The sequence below is a fragment of the Peromyscus leucopus genome, chromosome 1, assembly GCF_004664715.2.
Source record: "Peromyscus leucopus breed LL Stock chromosome 1, UCI_PerLeu_2.1, whole genome shotgun sequence".
In the NCBI taxonomy this organism is placed as follows: domain Eukaryota; kingdom Metazoa; phylum Chordata; class Mammalia; order Rodentia; family Cricetidae; genus Peromyscus; species Peromyscus leucopus.
The window spans coordinates 193,004,574-193,022,591 of NC_051063.1; the positions used below are offsets into that span (position 1 = coordinate 193,004,574).

Consider the following 18,018-nt stretch of genomic DNA (forward strand, 5'->3'; position numbering starts at 1 on the left):
CTAGATGCCCTTCAACTGAAGAATGGATAAATAAATTGTGGCACATATACACAATGGAATACTACTCAGCAGAGAAAAACAATGACATCATGAGGTTTGCAGGCAAATGGATGGATCTAGAAAAAATCATCCTGAGTGAGGTAACCCAGACTCAGAAAGACAAATATGGTATGTACTCACTCATAGGAAGATGCTAGATGTGGAACAAGGATGACTGGACTGCTACTCACATCACCAGTGAGGCTACCTGGAAAACGGGACCCCAAAAAAAGACACGGAGAAATGGACGAGATCTACATGAACAGCCTGGCCATGAGTGGGAACAATGAAGGGCGACGGTCGAGGGAAAGAGAGTGGGAGATCCTAGCTGGATCAAGAAAAGAGAGGGAGAACAAGGAATAGGAGACCATGGTAAATGAAGACCACATGAGAAGGTGAGAAGGGGAGGAAGCAGAGAGCTAGGGAGGCCCATGGAGATCCACAAAGATACCTCCGCAAAAGACTGCTGGCAATGGTCTCGAATGGCAGGAACTGACCTACTCTGGTGATGGGATGGCCAGACACCCTGATAGTTGTGCCATAAACCCCATCCAAGGACTGAGGAATCTGAATGCAGACATCCACGGCTGGGGCCCTGGTGGAGCACTGGGAGTCTAATTAGTGAGAAAGAGGGTTTATATGAACGAGAATTGTTGAAGCCAAGGTTGGATAAAGCACCGGGACAAATAACCAAATGAATGGAAGCACAGGATCTATGAACCAAAGGCTGAGGGGCCCCCAACTGGATCAGGCCCCCTGAATGCGTGAGACAGTCATTTGGCCTGATCTGTTTGGGAGGCAGCTGTGCATTGGTGCTGGGTCCTGGGCTCGTTGCATGAGTTGACTGTTTGAATCCTGGGACTTATGCAGGGACACTTGGCTCGGTCTGGGAGGGGGGGAATGGACCTACCTGGACTGAGTCTACCAGGTCGACCCTGGTCATCGGAAGAGACCTTGATCTGGAGGAGGTGGGAATGGGGGGTGGGCTGGGGGGAGGGGGGGTGAGAGGGGGAGAACAGGGGAATCTGTGGCTATTATGTTGAACTGAATGGTGTTGTAAAATAATTTAAAAAATTAATAAATCCCATAAAGAAACATATAAAGACACAAAAAATAAAAGAGATTGGAAGATAATGAAGAAAACATTTCAAGACCTCAAAGTGGAAATAGAATCAATAAAGAAAACCCACACAAAGGCAAATCTGAAAAGAAAAAAATTAGGAACCCAAACAGAAACCTCAAAGGCAAGCCTCAGCAACAGAATTCAATATATGAAAGAAAGAATCTCTGGGATTAAGGACATAATAGAAAAAATGCATACATTGAAGAAAATGTTGAATCTAAAAATCTCCCAGTACAAAATATCCAGAAAATCTAGGACACTATGGAAAGACCAAATTTAAGCATATTATAGATAGAGGAATAAGTAAAAGCCCAGGCAAATGGCAGAGAAATTATTTTCAACAAAATCATAGAAAAAAATCCCTAATCTAATGAAAGAGATCAATGAAGATACAAGGAGCATAGAGAAAATCAAATAGACTGGACCAGAAAATAAAGTTCACTTGCATAAAATAATCAAAACATTTAACATAAAGAATATAGAAAGAATATTAAATACTGCAAGAGCAAAAGACTAAGTAACATAAAATGTCAGGCCTACTAGAATTTCACCTGACTCCTCAATGGAAAAACTAAAAACCAGAAAGTCCTGGAAAGGTGTTCTACAAAGACATCATATATGCCAACCCAGAATATATATCCAGCAAGTATTTCAATCACAATAGATGCAAGAAATGTAACATTCCATGATAAAAACCAAAGTTAAGAAATATTTACTTATAAATCCAAACCTAGAGAAGGTACTAGAAGCAAAACTACAACCTAAAGAATTTAGTCCCAAGAAAACATAAAAATCAGAAAATCAAAACAGAAACATGCACACAAACACACATGCACACACACACACACACACACACACACACACACACACACACACAAGCACATCCCAATACAAAGCAAAACTAACAGGAATCAACAAACTCTGTTCATTACAACTCTTAGCATCAATGGTCCCAATTCCCTAATAATTAGACACAGATTGAAAGAAAGAATAGATACAAAAACAGGATCCATCCCTCAGCTGCACCTAAGAATCACAACTTAACATCAAGAATAGACATCACCTGGGGGGCGGGGAATGATGAGAAAAGATATTCTAAGATAATGGAACTAAAATGTAACCTGGTATGCCCATTTTAATATCTGACAAAATAGACTTCAAACCAAAACAGGTCAAACAAGATATAGGAGGATATGGATTACTCATGAAATGGAGAACCACTGAGAGGATGCTACAATTCTTAACATCTATGTCCCAGACATGGATTACTCATGAAAGGGAGAACCACTGAGAGGACACTACAATTCTTAACATCTATGTCCCAGATACAAGGGCACTCAAATTCATAAAAGAAACATTTTAACAGCTTAAATCACATACTTACCTTCACACACTGAGAGTAGGAGACTTCAATAACCCTCTATCACCAATAGACAAATGACCTAGGCAAAACCTAACAGAAATTCTGGAGCTCTCCTCTATGATGAACTAAATGTAACTAGCAGATGTTTTCATAACATTTCACCCAAACAAAAAAGAATATAACTTCTCAGCAACTCATGGAAGTTTTTCCAAATATGAACAATCATTCCAACACAAAGAAAGTCTCAACAGACACAAGAAAACTGAAATAAAACTCTGCATCCTTTTTGACCAACACAGATTAAAGTTGTATGTGAACAACATTAGAACAATAAAAACATAACAGAAAGTGGCCTCTTCCCTCACTGCCTCACCAAAAAACATAACAAAACAAAACAAAAACAAATCACCTGCAACACCAATGAACACCAGAGTCATAGACCCAACCTACACCAATTAGGAACAGTGAACACTGCAGTCATAAGCCCACCCTGCACCAATTGAGAACAAGTAAAACCCCATCTCCAGACTTGGCAGACTGGAGGCCCTAGACCCTAAGGCCTGGGGGTACATTTTGTGCCACTCCCCACAGCCATTAGAGCTCCAGGGATCAGGGAGCTGCCTCTTCCCCCACTCCCCTCACCAAGAAAACAACCTCCTGTGACACCAGTGACCACCAGAGTCATAAGCCCACCCTGCACTGATTGGGAACTGGTATGGGCCCATCTCCAGACTGGGCAGATCAGATCCATAGCCCCTAAGCACTACTGGAACATTTCATGGCCCCAGGGACAGGACAGCTGTCTATTCTCCCACCCCCTCACCAGAAAACCATTATCTGTGACACCAGTGACCACTGGAGTCATAATCCTACCCTGCACCGATTGGGAACAGTGATCACCAGAGTCATGAGCCCACAGTGCACTATTGGGAATAGCTACTCCCTGAAACAGAGACCAAAAGTGTCCATTGAACTAAGGGCTGCTCCTTGAGACACAGAATCCATCAGCACTGATTGGAGCAAGAGCCCAGATTAGACCTAGAGCTCCCATTAGACCAAGAGTATCAATCAGAGTAAGTGAAGCTCCCTCAGACAGACACACTTGAACTGAGTGGAGGAAGAGATGGCTAGACACCAGTGCAAAAATACACACAACATAAAGACCAATACAGCATCATCAGAACCTAGTGGTTCTACATCAGCAAGACATGAACATCCTAATGCAGAAGAAGCAGAAGAAATTGACCTTAAAAATGAGTTTAAGAAGATGATAGAGGCCTTTAAAGAGGAAATGAAAAATTCCCTTAAAGAAATCAAAGAAAAGACAAACCAAAAAAATTGAAAGATATCAATAAATTCCTTAAAGAAAGCCAAGAAAAATCAATTAAGCACATGAAAGAAATTGTCCAAGATTTGAAAACTGAAATAGAGGCAATAAAGAAGACACAAACTGAGGGAATGCTAGAACTGGAAAATCTAAGTAAACAAACAGGAACTGCAGATGCAAGCATAATCAACGGAATGCAAGAGATGGAAAAAAGAATCTCTGCCATTGAAGATACAATACAGGAAATAGATTTGTCAGTCAAAGAAAACACTAAAGTCAATAAAACCATGACCCAAAAATTGTCCAGGAAATTTGGGACACCATGAAAATACCAGACCTAAGAATAATAGGGATAGAAGAAGGAGGAAAACTCTAGCTCAATGGCACAGAAAATATAGTCAACAAAATCATAGAAAAGAAACTTTACAAACCTAAAGACGGAAATGCCTATGAAGATAAAAGAAGCTTACAGAACACCAAATAGACTGGATCCAAAAAAAGTCCCCTCACCACATAATAATCAAACCACTAAACATACAGAATAAAGAGAAAATATTAAGAGCTGTGGAGGAAAAAGGCCAAATAACATATAAAGGCAGAACCATCAGAATAACACCTGACTTCTCAATGGAGACTCTGAAAACCAGAAGGTCCAGGACAGATGTTAGGCAGACACTAAGAGACTATGGATGCCAAGCCAGATTATTATGTCCAACAAAGCTCTCAATCACCATAGATAGAGTAAACAAAATATTCCATGATAAAACAGGTCTAAATAATACCTATCCACAAACCCAGCCTTATAAAAAGCACTAGAAGAAAAAATCCAACCTAAGGAATTTAGACACACCCATGAAAACACAGGAAATAGATAATCTCACACCAACAAATACCAAAGAAGAGAAACACACAACACTATCAACAAAAAATAATAGGAATTAACAATCACCAGTCATTAATATCAGTGGTCTCAATTCACCTATAAAAAGGCACAGGCTAACAGAATGGATACTAAAACAGGATCCATCCTTCTGCTGCATACAAGAAACACATCTCAACTTCAAAGACAGACACTATCTCAGAGTAAAACGCTGGTAAAAGACTTTCCTATCAAATGGATGTAAGAAACAAGCTGATGTAGCTATCCTAATATCTAATAAAATAGACTTTAAACTAAAATCAATAGAAAGAGATTGGGAAGGACATTACATACTTATCACAGGGAAAATCCACCAAGATAAAGTCTCAATTCTGAACATTTATGCTCCAAATACAAGGGCACGCACATTTGTAAAAGAAACATTACTAAAGCTTAAATTGCATATCAAACTCCACACAGTAATAGAGGGAGATTTCAACACCCCACTATCACCACTGGATAAATCTGTCAGAATGAAACTTAACAGAGAAATAAGGAACTTAACAGATGTTATGACTCAAATGGACCTAATAGATATCTACAGAACATTCCACCCTAACACAAAAGAATATACCTTCTTCTCAGCACCCCATGGAACCCCCTCTAAAATTGACCACATGCTCAGTCACAAAGCAAATCTCAACAGATACAAAAAAATTGGAATAAACTGCTGTATTTTATCAGACCATCATGGCTTAAAGTCATATTTCAACAACAACACAAATTACAGAAAGCCTACAAACTCATTGAAACTGAATAATGCCCAAATGAATCACTAATGGGTCAGGGAAGAAATAAAGAAATTAAAGATTTCTTAGAATTCAATGAAAAGGAGAGTAAAACATACCCAAACTTATGGGACACTATGAAAGCAGTGCTAAGAGAAAAATTCATAGCACTAAATGTCCACATAAAGAAGTTGGAGAAATCTCACACTAGTGACTTAACAGAACACCTGAATGCTCTAGAAGAAAAAGAATCAAACTCACCCAGGAGAAATGGACATCAGGAAAAAATCAAATTGAGGGCTGAAATCAATGAAATGGAAACAAATGGAACAATGAAAAGAATCAATGAAACAATGTAGGATGACTCATCTCTAACAGGCTTGATGGCCAGCCAACCCAAACCCGTAAAAAAAGATACTTTCTGAGAGCCAACCTGGGTCTGCCTAAGGGCCTTAGCAACAGCAGCTGAAACATGATCTGGAGATGACCTGGACCAATGAAAGGCAGCCATGTGACACCTGCAGATGTGTATTCATCAGACCTTCCCCCAGGGTGGGGTGGAGGGTATACAAGGCTTTCCTCTTCCTGAATAAACTGAGCTTATGGTTTTGACATTCTCCCGAAGTCTGTGTGGTTTGACTCTGTGCCTACGTGACCCCCTCCCCCCAAAGAAACAACAACACAGGACCATGCCACAGAACAAAGAGTTCTTTTTAAAAAATCAACAAGATAGACAAGCCTTTATCCAAATTAACCAAAAGGCAGAGAGAGAGCATCCAAATTATCATAATCAGTAATGAAAAGGGAGACATAACAACAGACAATGAGGAAATCCAGACTTCAAAAACATGTACTCAACAACATTGGAAAATCTGAAAGAAATGAACAAATTTCTGGATAGGTACCACATAACAAAGTTAATCAAGACCAGATAAACTATTTAAGTAGACCAATAATGCCTAAGGAAACAGAAACAGTCATTAAAAGTCTCCCAAGCAAAAAAAGCACAGGACTAGATGTTTCAGTGCAGAATTCTAGAAGATTTTCAAAGAATACCTAACTCCAATGCTCTTCAAATTTTTCCACACAATAGCAATAGAAGGAACATTACTAAACTATTTTTATAAGGCTACAGTTACCCTGAAAAACAAACCACACAAAGATGCAACAAAGGAAGAGAATTACAGACTAATCTTCCTTATGAACATTGATGCAAAAGTACTCAATAAAATATTGGCAAATTGAATCTAAAAGCCCATCAAAAAATTATCCACCATGACCAAGTAGGCTTCATCCTAGGGATGCAAGGATGGTTCAACATACAAAAATTGGTCAATGTAATACAAATATAAACAAACTAAAAAAAAAAAAAAACAATGATCACCTCATTAGATGCTGAAAAATCCTTTCACAAAATCCAACAATTTACAGCAAACCAACAGTCAACATCAAATTAAATGGAGAGAAACTCAAAGTGATTCCACTAAAGTCAGGAACAAGACAAGGCTGTCCACTCTCCCCATATTTATTCAATATGGTACTTGAAGTTATAGCTAGAGCAATGACACAACAAAAGGGCAAAAAAAAAAGAATAGAAATTGGATAGGAAGAAGTCAAATTTTCAATATTTGCAGATGATGTGATAGTATACATTAGTAACCTCAAAAATTATACCAGGGAACTCCTACAGCTGATAAACTCCTTCAATAATGTGACAGAATACAAAATTAACTCAAAAAAATCAGTAGCCCTCCTATATACAAATGATAAATGGGCTGAGAGAGAAATCAAAGAAACATCACCCTTTACAATAGCCATAAATAATATAAAATACCTTGAAGTAACTCTAACTAAGCAAGTGAAGAAGTTTAAGCCTCTAAAGAAAGAAATTGAAGAAGATATCAGAAAATGGAAAGATGTCCCATACTCATGGATAGGTAGGATTAACATAGTAAAAAATAGCAATCTTACCAAAAGCAATCTAGAGATTCAATGAAATCCCCATCAAAATCCCAACACAGTTCTTCACACACTTGGAAAGAACAGTACTCAAATTCACATGGAAAAACAAAAAACCTAGGATAGCTAAAAGAATCCTGTACAATAAAGCATCCTCTGGAGGCATCACAATCACTGACCTCAAGCTCTACTATAGAGCTATAGTAATAAAAATAGTCTGGTACTGGCATAAAAACCAACATGTGGACTGATGGAATCAAATTGAAGATTCGGACATTAATCTGCACACATAGGAACACATGACTTTTGACAAAGAAGTCAAAACTGAACAACGGAAAAAAGAAAGCATCCAAAGCAAATAGTGCTGGCATAATTGAATGTCATCATGTAGAAAACTGCAAATAGATATGTATCTGTCATCACGCAAAAAACTCAAATCCATGTGGATCAAAGACCTCAACATAAATCCAGTCACACTGAACTTGAAAGAAAAGAAAGTAGGAAGTAGTCTTGAACACATTGGCACAGGAGACCACTTTCTAGATATAACACCAGTAGCACAGACACTGAGAGCAACTATTAGTAAATGGGACCATCTGAAACTGAGATGCTTTTGTAGGGCAAAGAACATGGTCAATAAGACAAAATGACAGCCTACAGAAGAGGAAAAGATCTTCATCAACCTCACATCAGACAGAGGGCTGATCTCTAAAATATATAAAGAATTTAAGAAACTAGACATTCAAAATACCTAATAGTCCAATTAAAACATGGGCTACAGAGCTAAACAGAGAATTCTCAACAGAAGAATTCTCAACTCAAATGGCCAAAAGACACTTAAGGAATTGCTTAACATCCTTAGTCATCAGGGAAATGCAAATCAAAACAATTCTGAGATACCATCTAACACCTATCAGAATGACTAAGATCAAAAACACTGAAGGCAGCTTAGATGGAGAGGATATTGAGCAAGGGGAACACTCCTCCACTGTTGGTGGGAGTGCAAAGTTATACAGCCACTGTGGAAATTAGCATGGTGGTTTCTCAGAAATGTGGAAATCAATCTTCCTCAAGATCCAGCTATACCACTCTTGGGCATATACCAAAGGAATGCTCAATCATACCACAAGGACACATGCTCAACTATGTTCATAGCAGCATTATTTGTAATGGCAAGAACCTAGATGCCCCTCAACTAAAGAATGGATTAAGAAAATGTGGTACATATACACAATGGAGTACTAATCAGAGAAAAACAATGACATGATGAAATTTGCAGGCAAATGGATGGAACTAGAAAATATCATCCTGAGTGAGGTAACCCAGACTCAGAAGGACAAACATGGCATGTACTCACTAATAAGTGGATTCTATATGTAAAACAAGGGATAACCAGACTGCAACCCACAGCTTCAGGGAGGCTAGCTAGTAAGGAGGACCCTAGGAAGTATGCAAGGATTTTCCAGTGGTGGAGAAATGGATGAGATCTATATGAGCAAACTGGGGGTAGAGGGGTGCTAATGGAGAACAAGGGATGGGGATGAGAACATAAGGGAATGGGAGGGTTGAGCTGGAACAGGGACAGAGTGGGAGAGCAAGGAAAGACAGATTCGATGATAAATGAAATAGAAAGAAGCAGAGTACTAGCGAATTTTCCAGGAATCCACAAGGATGACCCCACTTAGACTACTGGCAATAGTCAAGAGGGTGCCTGAACTGGCCTACTCAGGTGATCAGATGCCTGAATACACTAACTGTCATCATAGAGCCCTTATCCAGTGACTGATGAAAGCGATGCAGAGGTCCATGGCCAGGGGCCAGACCAAGCTCCAGGAGTCCAGGAGAGACAGGAGGGATTCTATGAGTAAGAGACATGGAGATCATAATGGGAAAATGTACAGAGATGGCCAGCCAAACTAGTGGAAATGCATGAACTGTGGACCAATAGCTAAGGAGCCCCAATGGTACTGGACTAGGCCCTCTGGATAGGCAAGACAGATGTTTAGCTTGAACTGTTTAGTGGGTCCCCAGGCAGTGGGATTGGGACCTGTTCTTAGTGCATGAGCTGGCTTTTTGGAGCCCAGTGCCTATGGTGGGACACTTTGAGCAGCCTTGATGAAGGAAGGAGGGCTTGGACCTGCTTCAACTGAATGTACCAGGCTCTGCTGACTCCCTATGGAGACCTTGCTGTGGAGGAGGTGGGAATGGGGAGATGGTTGAGGGGAAAGGCTGGGGGTGGGAGGAGGGAGGAGAGTAGAGTCTGTGGTTAGTATATAAATGAATAGAAAATCTCTTAATAATAATAAAAAATAACAGAAAGCTTAAGAACTTCTGGAAACTGAAAAACTTACAATGGAATGAATAATAGGTCAAGAAAGAAATAAACAACTTACAGAACTGAATAAAAACAAACATACAATACACCCAGTCTCATAGGACACAATGAAGCAATTCTAAGATGCAAGGGCAAAGCACTAAGTATCTACAGAAAAAAATTGAGAGATCTCATACTGGTAACTTAACAGCATACTTGAAAGCTCTAAAACAAAAAGAAGAAACCACATCCAAAAAGAGTAAATGGCAAAATAATAATAATAATAATAATAATAATAATAATAATAATACCCATTGCTGAAATCAAAACATAGAAAACATATTTTTAAAAAATCAATGAAACAAAGTGCTGTTTCTTAGAACATATTATTAAAATTGCCAAATATTGCAATACGTTTACATATTAACTCACAGGCAGAGAGTGACTATCCAAGTTAACAATATTAAAAATCAAAAGGGAGACATTACAACAGACACTGAGGAAATACAAATAAACATAAAGACATACTTTAAAAACCTCCACTCCACTATATTGGAAATCAGAAAGGAGTTAATGATTTTTGATACTCCCAACTTATCACAGCAAAATCAAAAGGAGATAAGTCATTTACATAGTCCTATAAATAGTAGTAAAACTGAAGCAGTCATCAAAAGTATCCCAACATGAAAAAGCCCAGAACCAGATAGTTTTACTCTAGAGTTCTACAAAACTTTTACAGAAGAGTTAATGCCAATACTGTGCAAATTATTCCAAAAAAATAGAAACAGAGGGAACTTTGCCCAATTCAATTTAGGAAGCTAAATTTACCCCACTATTCAAGTCATATATGGATCCAACAAAGAAAGGGAATTACAAACCAATTTCCCTTATAAATGCTTATGCATGAATTTTCAATAAAATATTTGAAAAAAGAATCCAAGAACATATCAAAAAGACTTGCTACCATGGCCAAAAAGGCTTCATCATAGAAAAGCATATATATGTAAATGATACAACATGAATAAACCAATAAATGTAATCCATCATATAAGGAGACTGAAAGAAAAAAAACTGTATGATCATCTCATTAGATGCAGAAAAGTTCTTTCACAAAATGCAACTCTGCATGATAAAAGTCTTGGCAAGATTAGGAGTACAAGGAAGCTTCCTCAACATAATAATTGCAGTCTACAGCAAGCCTGTAGCCAACATTAACTTAAATGGAGAGAACTATGTAGCAACTCCACTAAAATCAAGAAAAAGAAAAGGTTGTCCACACTTTCCATACCTATTCGATATAGTACTTGTAGTCTTAGCTAGAGCAATAAAACACAGGAAGTTTACCAAGAAGATACAAAAATAAGAAAGGAAGAGGTCAAATAATCTGTATTTGCATATGATATGATAGTATACTGAAAGGGGGAAATTTTTCAGGGGAAAATTCCACTGGCATGTTTTTCTGTAGCTGATAAATGCTTTAACAAAATAACTTGATACAAACTTTACTACCAAAAATCAGTAGCCCTGTATATAAAAATGACAGAGACTGAGAAAGAAACCAGGAACCAGTACCTTTCACAATAGCCTCAAATAAATAAAATATCTTGGAGTAAATCTATTCAAGCAATGGAAAGGCTTACATGATTAAAAACTTTAAGGCATTGAAAATATCAGAAGTTGGAAAGATATCCTATGCTCATGAATCACTAGGATTAATAGAGTAAAAATGGCCATCATGTCAAAAGCAATCTACAGTTTCAAGCAATTATCATCAAAATCCCAACACAATTCTTCAAAGATCTTGAAAGGACAATTTTCAGCTTCACATGGAAATAAAAAAAAATGCAATATACCTAAAACAATTCTGAATAATAAAAGAACTGCTGAAGCATCACCATAACCAATGACAAATTGCACTACACAGCAACAGTAATAATAATAGCATGGTATTAACACAAAAGAGACACGTTGATCAATGGATTTGAACTTAAGACCCAGACTTAAATTCACACACCTATGGACACCTGATTTTTTATGAGGAATCCTCATATAAACAAACAAAACAGCATCTACAACAAATGGTTGTGGACAAACTGGATGGCTGCATAAAAAGATACAAAGAAATCTATACTTATCCCCTTGCCAAAAAAAAAAAAAAAACTGAACTCCAAATGGATCTAAGACCTCAACATAATGCCAGATACATAAAACTGAAATAATAAAAGGAAGAAAATGGTCTGGAACTCATTGGCACAGGAAAAGACTTTCTGAACCAAACACCATTATCGCAGGCATTAAAGCCAATGATTAATAAACCTGAAAAACTTCTGCACAGCAAAGGACATCATCATTGAGACAAAACAGCAGTATACAGAATGGAAAAATATTTTTGTGGCCTACATATCAGATAAAGGGCTAATATCCAAAATATAAATAACTCAAAAGACAGGATAGCTACAAAACTAATAACTCAATTTTTAAAAACAAGTACAGATCTAAACAGAATTTTCAGTACAGGAAACTCAAATGGCTGAAAAAGGTTTAAAGAAATGTTCAACATCCTTAGACATCAAGAATATGCAAATTAAAACTATTCTAAGATTTCATCTTATACTAGTCACAATGGATCATGCAGTCAAGGATATGGAAAAATAATATCACTCATCCATTGATAGAGGGACTTCAAACTTGTACAACTACTAAAGAAATCAGCAAGGCAGTTCCTAGGTGAGACGGAAAGTGATCTACCTCAAGATACAGCTATACAACCCTCGGGCAAAACCTACAGGATGTTTCATCCCACCACAAAGCACTTGCTCAGCCATGTTCACTGAATCTCTATTCATAATAATCAGAATTTAGAAACAACCAGAATGTCTCTCAATAGTTGAATTTTTAAAGAAATATGGTGCAATTACACTATGAAATATAACTTACCCATTTAAAAAATAAAATCATTAGCCGGGCATTGGTGGCGCACGCCTTTAATCCCAGCACTCAGGAGGCAGAGCCAGGTGGATCTCTGTGAGTTCGAGGCCAGCCTGGGCTACCAAGTGAGCTCCAGGAAAGGCGCAAAGCTACACAGAGAAACCCTGTCTCGAAAAACCAAAAAAAATAAAATAAAATAAAATAAAATCATGAAAATCATAAATAAATGAATGGCACTAGTGAAATCATCCTGAATGAAGGACTAGGCCCAGAAAAATATTGTCTATATTCACTTATATATAAATATTAGCTGTTAAGTCAATATATCCAAGATACAATCCATAGTACCACAAAGCTTAAGTATAGAGTAAGGGACTAGGGAGAATAGATGGACTTAGGGAAGGGAAACAGAATAGATAGTTCTGTAGTGATGAAAGAGGCTAGAACAGTAATCAAGTAAGAATGGTGAGGGAACAGGGAAATAAGAAAGGGAAGACAGGAACAAACAGGTAAAATTAAGTGAAGGGTAGTGTGGAAACCTAACACAACAGAAACTTTCTAAAATATATACATATATGAAGAGGATCTAAATAAAATCTTCAAAGAATGTAGGAGAAAGAACCCCCACTGGATATCTCTTGTCCACAAATGAAGCTACCAATACTGGGATTGGGTTATTTCAAATTGAGGTATTGACCAAAGGGTTCCAATGAGAAACACCCCCCCCAAAAAAAAAAATAGACTTTTGCCAAGACTACTCATTGTTCTCCATAAACTGACAGCAAGGCTCTTTTGCTCCAGACAACACCTCCACAACTCTTCAAATTTGGAAAAAGTAAGGAGTGCCTACATTACAGCCTTCATCCCTGGGTGCTAGTCTTTGGTATATAAAGGTACTCAGTATGCTACTGAAGGAGAAAAGTAAGCATCAAACCAGCCACCAGCACTTGATTTATAATGTTGTCGTGTCTACACAGTCTGCTATTACAATGGTGCCATAAAACTGTGAGAGTAACCAACCAGTATCTGACTTGACTTAATTCCCACACCCTGAGATGGAAGTCATACCCAATACTTCTTTACCAGCTAAGAATCTAAGACTAGGTTGGATAATGCCCTAAGGTAAAATCAAATACTACTGTTCTAAAATAACCTAGCCATTAAATGATAGCTAATGTCCTTCTGCAATATCACAAACTAGTGCTTTACTCAATTATCTTGAGAAGTTTCTTCCTGAAGCTGATAGAAACTGAAAGACCCAGACACAGTTCCCCCAGAAACACAAAAGAGCTCAGGGACGAGATATCTTAAAAGTGAGTCAGTTCCCCCTTCCTGGAGAGGGTGAAGTCAGGTGTTTTCAAAAGAACAAAGTCAGGATGTCTGGTGGTAACCGATTAACCACGAGATGCCCCTCTCCGGAGATAACATGACCAAACCCCAAAGATGAGTTGCAAAACTCCTGACAGGGCAAACAGATAAGCTAAAATAAGACAAAGTCCAGGCCCGGGAAAAACTGGACCAATCAAGGATGGACCCGTACTAACCCCCTCCCCTCTAAGAATTTTTATGGGTCTTGCCTATAAAAACTAACTTCCCCAAGAAAGAGTAACTCCTCCCTGCCTCACTGCACTGAGGCCAGTGAATGCTAGAGATGAGTTCCCTGTCACACAACTTGTAACAAAGATAAACCTTGCTTTTGCATTCTGGTGTGCTCGTCCTTGGTGGTCTCTCTGGGGGTCACAATCTGGCCACAACAGAAACAAATACAGAGAACTACAACCTGAAAGTATTTAGAGAGAGACCTTGCAACACTCAAGTCTGGATAGAATGTCTCCATCAAATTCCTCCCATTAGGACTCAGATAATCATGTGGATGAGAATGTGAAAAGAGTGTAAGAGCTAAAGGAGTAGGGGGACACCAAGGAAACAAGGCCCACTGCATCAAGATGATCAAAACACATCTGGAATCACAGTGCTTTGGGTAGCATGCTCAGGCCTTGAAAATATTTCTGTACCAGATGACATCCTAGAGCTGAAAAGTGAAGTGGACACATAACCCCATCCCTAACCCAAAAACTATATGATATTGATAACCACCTGCAAATGAAAACTTAGCTTTCTCTACCGGAATTTCACTGGGGGAAAAACCCACTCTTAATTGTTGAATGCATTCCCAGCAGTATATGAACAATAGAAAATGAAATCAAGCATTTTTTGGAGGTTCCTTGTCACATAATATCATGTCAGGGCTTGTCCCTTCTTTTAATCTTTTTTTTCTATTTTTAATTTTTGACTTTTTTTTATTTTTCCTTTTTTACTCTAAAGTCCTTTGCCCAAACATATAATGGTTCTTAATTTAATGGTTTTACAGGATGCCTGAGAGTCTGAGAGAATGTGGTCTGTGTTTATTTCTGGGTTTTTTTTTTTTTTTGCATTTTCTTGGTCTCTTCTCTTTGTTTGTTTTGTCCTATTACAATCTGTTAGTTTTTTTGTTTTATAATTTTTTATTTTATTTCATTATTGTATCTTATAATCCTATTTCTTTCTAATAACAGACTGAAAGTGGGTGAATCCAGATGGTTTGGCAGGTGTGAAGGAACTGAGAGAAGTATAAGAGGAAATCAAAATCAAGATAACGTATATAAGAAAAAATATGTTTCTCATAAAAGAAAAAAGAATAAAAATTAATGGATCAATTGAACAGAATTAAAAAGTAAGAAAATTCTGTATATTAGTAGTGGTTCTGTGGCATTCCTTATTTTCCTTTCCTTTGTGTATTGATACATATGAGCTACCATCTAAGAGTATTTACCTCCAGAAAAGTAATATTCTTAGTAAGGTAAGTTCAAAGAATTAAGATAATGTACAACCCACCTTAGTAAACCTTATAGGCCATCTTATCATCTGCTCAGTTAAAGATAACTGTTGTCCCAGGGGAGCATTAGAAGAAAAGGTTCCTACTTTCACCTTTACTCCAAGGCCCTTTGGAAAATTCCAAAAATTGAGAATATCATAGTCTGAACTTAATTTCTCTTTCCCATCTGAATCCTTCTGTCGTCGCATATGATTGTTTGTATGAATATTCCTCAAGAAAGGGTGCAGCTGGAAGAGATGCAGCAACCTATGTTAAAGTTAAATTGAAAGAGATGCATGAACCTATGTTGAAGTTAAACTGAAAGAGATGCGTGAACCAATGGTAAATTGGACCTAGGGGTAGACAAACATGTTTTATTAAATGTCTTTCATGGTTTAAAATCTTTGCTTTAATCACATATGGTACTGTGGTGGTTTGAATAGAAATGGGCCCTATATCCTCATGTGTTTGAATGGTTGGCTCATAGGGAATGGCACTATTAGGAGGTGTGGTCTTTAAGTAGGTCTGGCCTTGTAGGATCAAGTGTTACTGTGGAAGTGAGCTTTGAGGTCTCATTTGCTCAAACCAGGCCTAGTCTGGCAATCTCTTGCTGCCGCCTGAGGATCAAGATGTAGAAATCTCAGCTCCTTCTCCAACACTATGTTTAACAACACCACCATGTTTCTCACCATGATGATAATGGACTAAGTCTCTGAAATTGCAAGCCAGCCTCAATTAAATAGTTACCTTTATTGGAGTTGTCATGGCCATAATGTCTCTTTATAACAATAGAAACTCTAACTAAGATAAATACCAATGTAGGTGTTAGTGAGGTTGAGTCAATGAACACCTGGGTGAGTCTGATACTAATCTGCATCATAGGTCAGTCAGATTCAAGAGATAGTGCTGAATCAAGCTCAGGAAAGTGATCCATATGTGTTTATTGAGGCGATTATTACTTACTTCAAAACTAGTCACACCCATTTACTTCCAAAATGTATTCATAACTCCAGTGTGGAAATTGAGGATATGTATATCTAATGATTAAGTAAATGTGGTCATTAGATACAAAATCATGGTGGTAGATATCATTGGAACTAAACCACTAAGAATCTATCATTTTCTCTACTTCATTCTGAGAACAGCTTGAGGGAATTCTCATTCTTTCTCACTGAATCTCTTGCCATGAGAAGATGGCCAGGCTCTTTGTGATACAAACTTAATATTGACTAAACTCATTACCTCCTTGCAACTTGCACTAAGTTCATCAGGAACACTATTTTATCAGTCAGCATTCACATGTAGGCAGGCAAACTTCCCTATGGTTATTGATATTGTATCTGAAAATCTCAAACACAATGGAAGTGATGTTACCTGCCAGGAGAAGAATGCCATTTGTTTTTTCCCATTTGTATACGGTTGCATTTGTACTTGCTGAAGACTCATCTCATGGAGACTGTGGGCCACAGTATACACAGCATTGTATATATTGTAGCTCTCTTCACTCATTACAATGTCAAAAATGTGTCTAGGCAATAATTCCAAGGAAGCATTGGGATGGCAGTTCTCCAAAAGATGGCAATCAATCTCAGAAAATGAGCATTTGAAGAACAAAAACCATAGTTTAGGGAGGTAATTGTCTTCTGGGTATTTGTAAGGATTAACTGTTCTGATAAAATTTGTAAACTCAGAACTCTCTTCAAGGTGGTGTGAAAAAATAAGACTGCCATGGAATGAGTCCAAAAGAAAATAATCAGCATAGTTGGTATAATCCCATTGAGCATTCAAGACCCACACTTTCCCTGTCATTAACAGTTGTCCAATGTTTCTCATTAAACCTTGTAGAGAATAAGTATCTCCATAAATGATTATCACATTTGCTGATGAATTTTGGATCTTCCCCAGATTTTTCCAGAATTTATTGGAAAATGAACTCCAGGTGCCTAGAATCATTTCCACAAAAGCTATGCAGACTCTATTACTCTCCAATTCTCTTCTCAATTCTGACACAATATGAATCCCTTTATGGTCATCTGGGAGAATCAGACCAACCCAGGACCACTTGAAATGAAGCATCAAAGCAAGAACAGCAAGTGATATAGATGTGATCTTTGGGGCCATCTGGTAGAGAGAGGAAAACTGTCTTCGGTCACCCAAGATAGGATCAAAAGGTCCAAAAGTAAGCTGAAGAGAAAACAGAATTGAACACAATAGGGAAAAGGCTGGAATAAACACTATCTCAGTCCTGAGGTAACAGATGGGGATGATCAGTGTGAAGATGGATGCATTCTGCTTTAGTGGCGTATCTCCGAGTAAGGTTTCTAGAAAATTACTGACAAGTCAACCAGCTTTGATAAACCTCCTTGTCTGGACCACACTTTCCCTTCTATTCTGGGCAATAAAAATATGGATATATCCCTGGGTTCCTTGGTAGCTGAGTACTGTAAGTGTTTCTCCTTTACCT

At 37.9% G+C, this 18,018-nt stretch overlaps 1 protein-coding gene across 1 annotated transcript in view; it reads right to left on the bottom strand.

Moving 5' to 3' along the window:
• LOC114685183 (vomeronasal type-2 receptor 116-like) overlaps positions 1-18,018 on the bottom strand; it is a 54,874-nt gene that overhangs the window by 16,288 nt on the left and 20,568 nt on the right. The window contains exons 3-4 of the mRNA XM_028859794.1: positions 16,929-17,738; positions 15,575-15,802 (exon numbers count right to left, since the gene is read on the bottom strand). Coding sequence (XP_028715627.1) covers positions 15,575-15,802; positions 16,929-17,738 — 1,038 coding nt within the window. The remainder of the gene's footprint in view (positions 1-15,574; positions 15,803-16,928; positions 17,739-18,018) is intronic.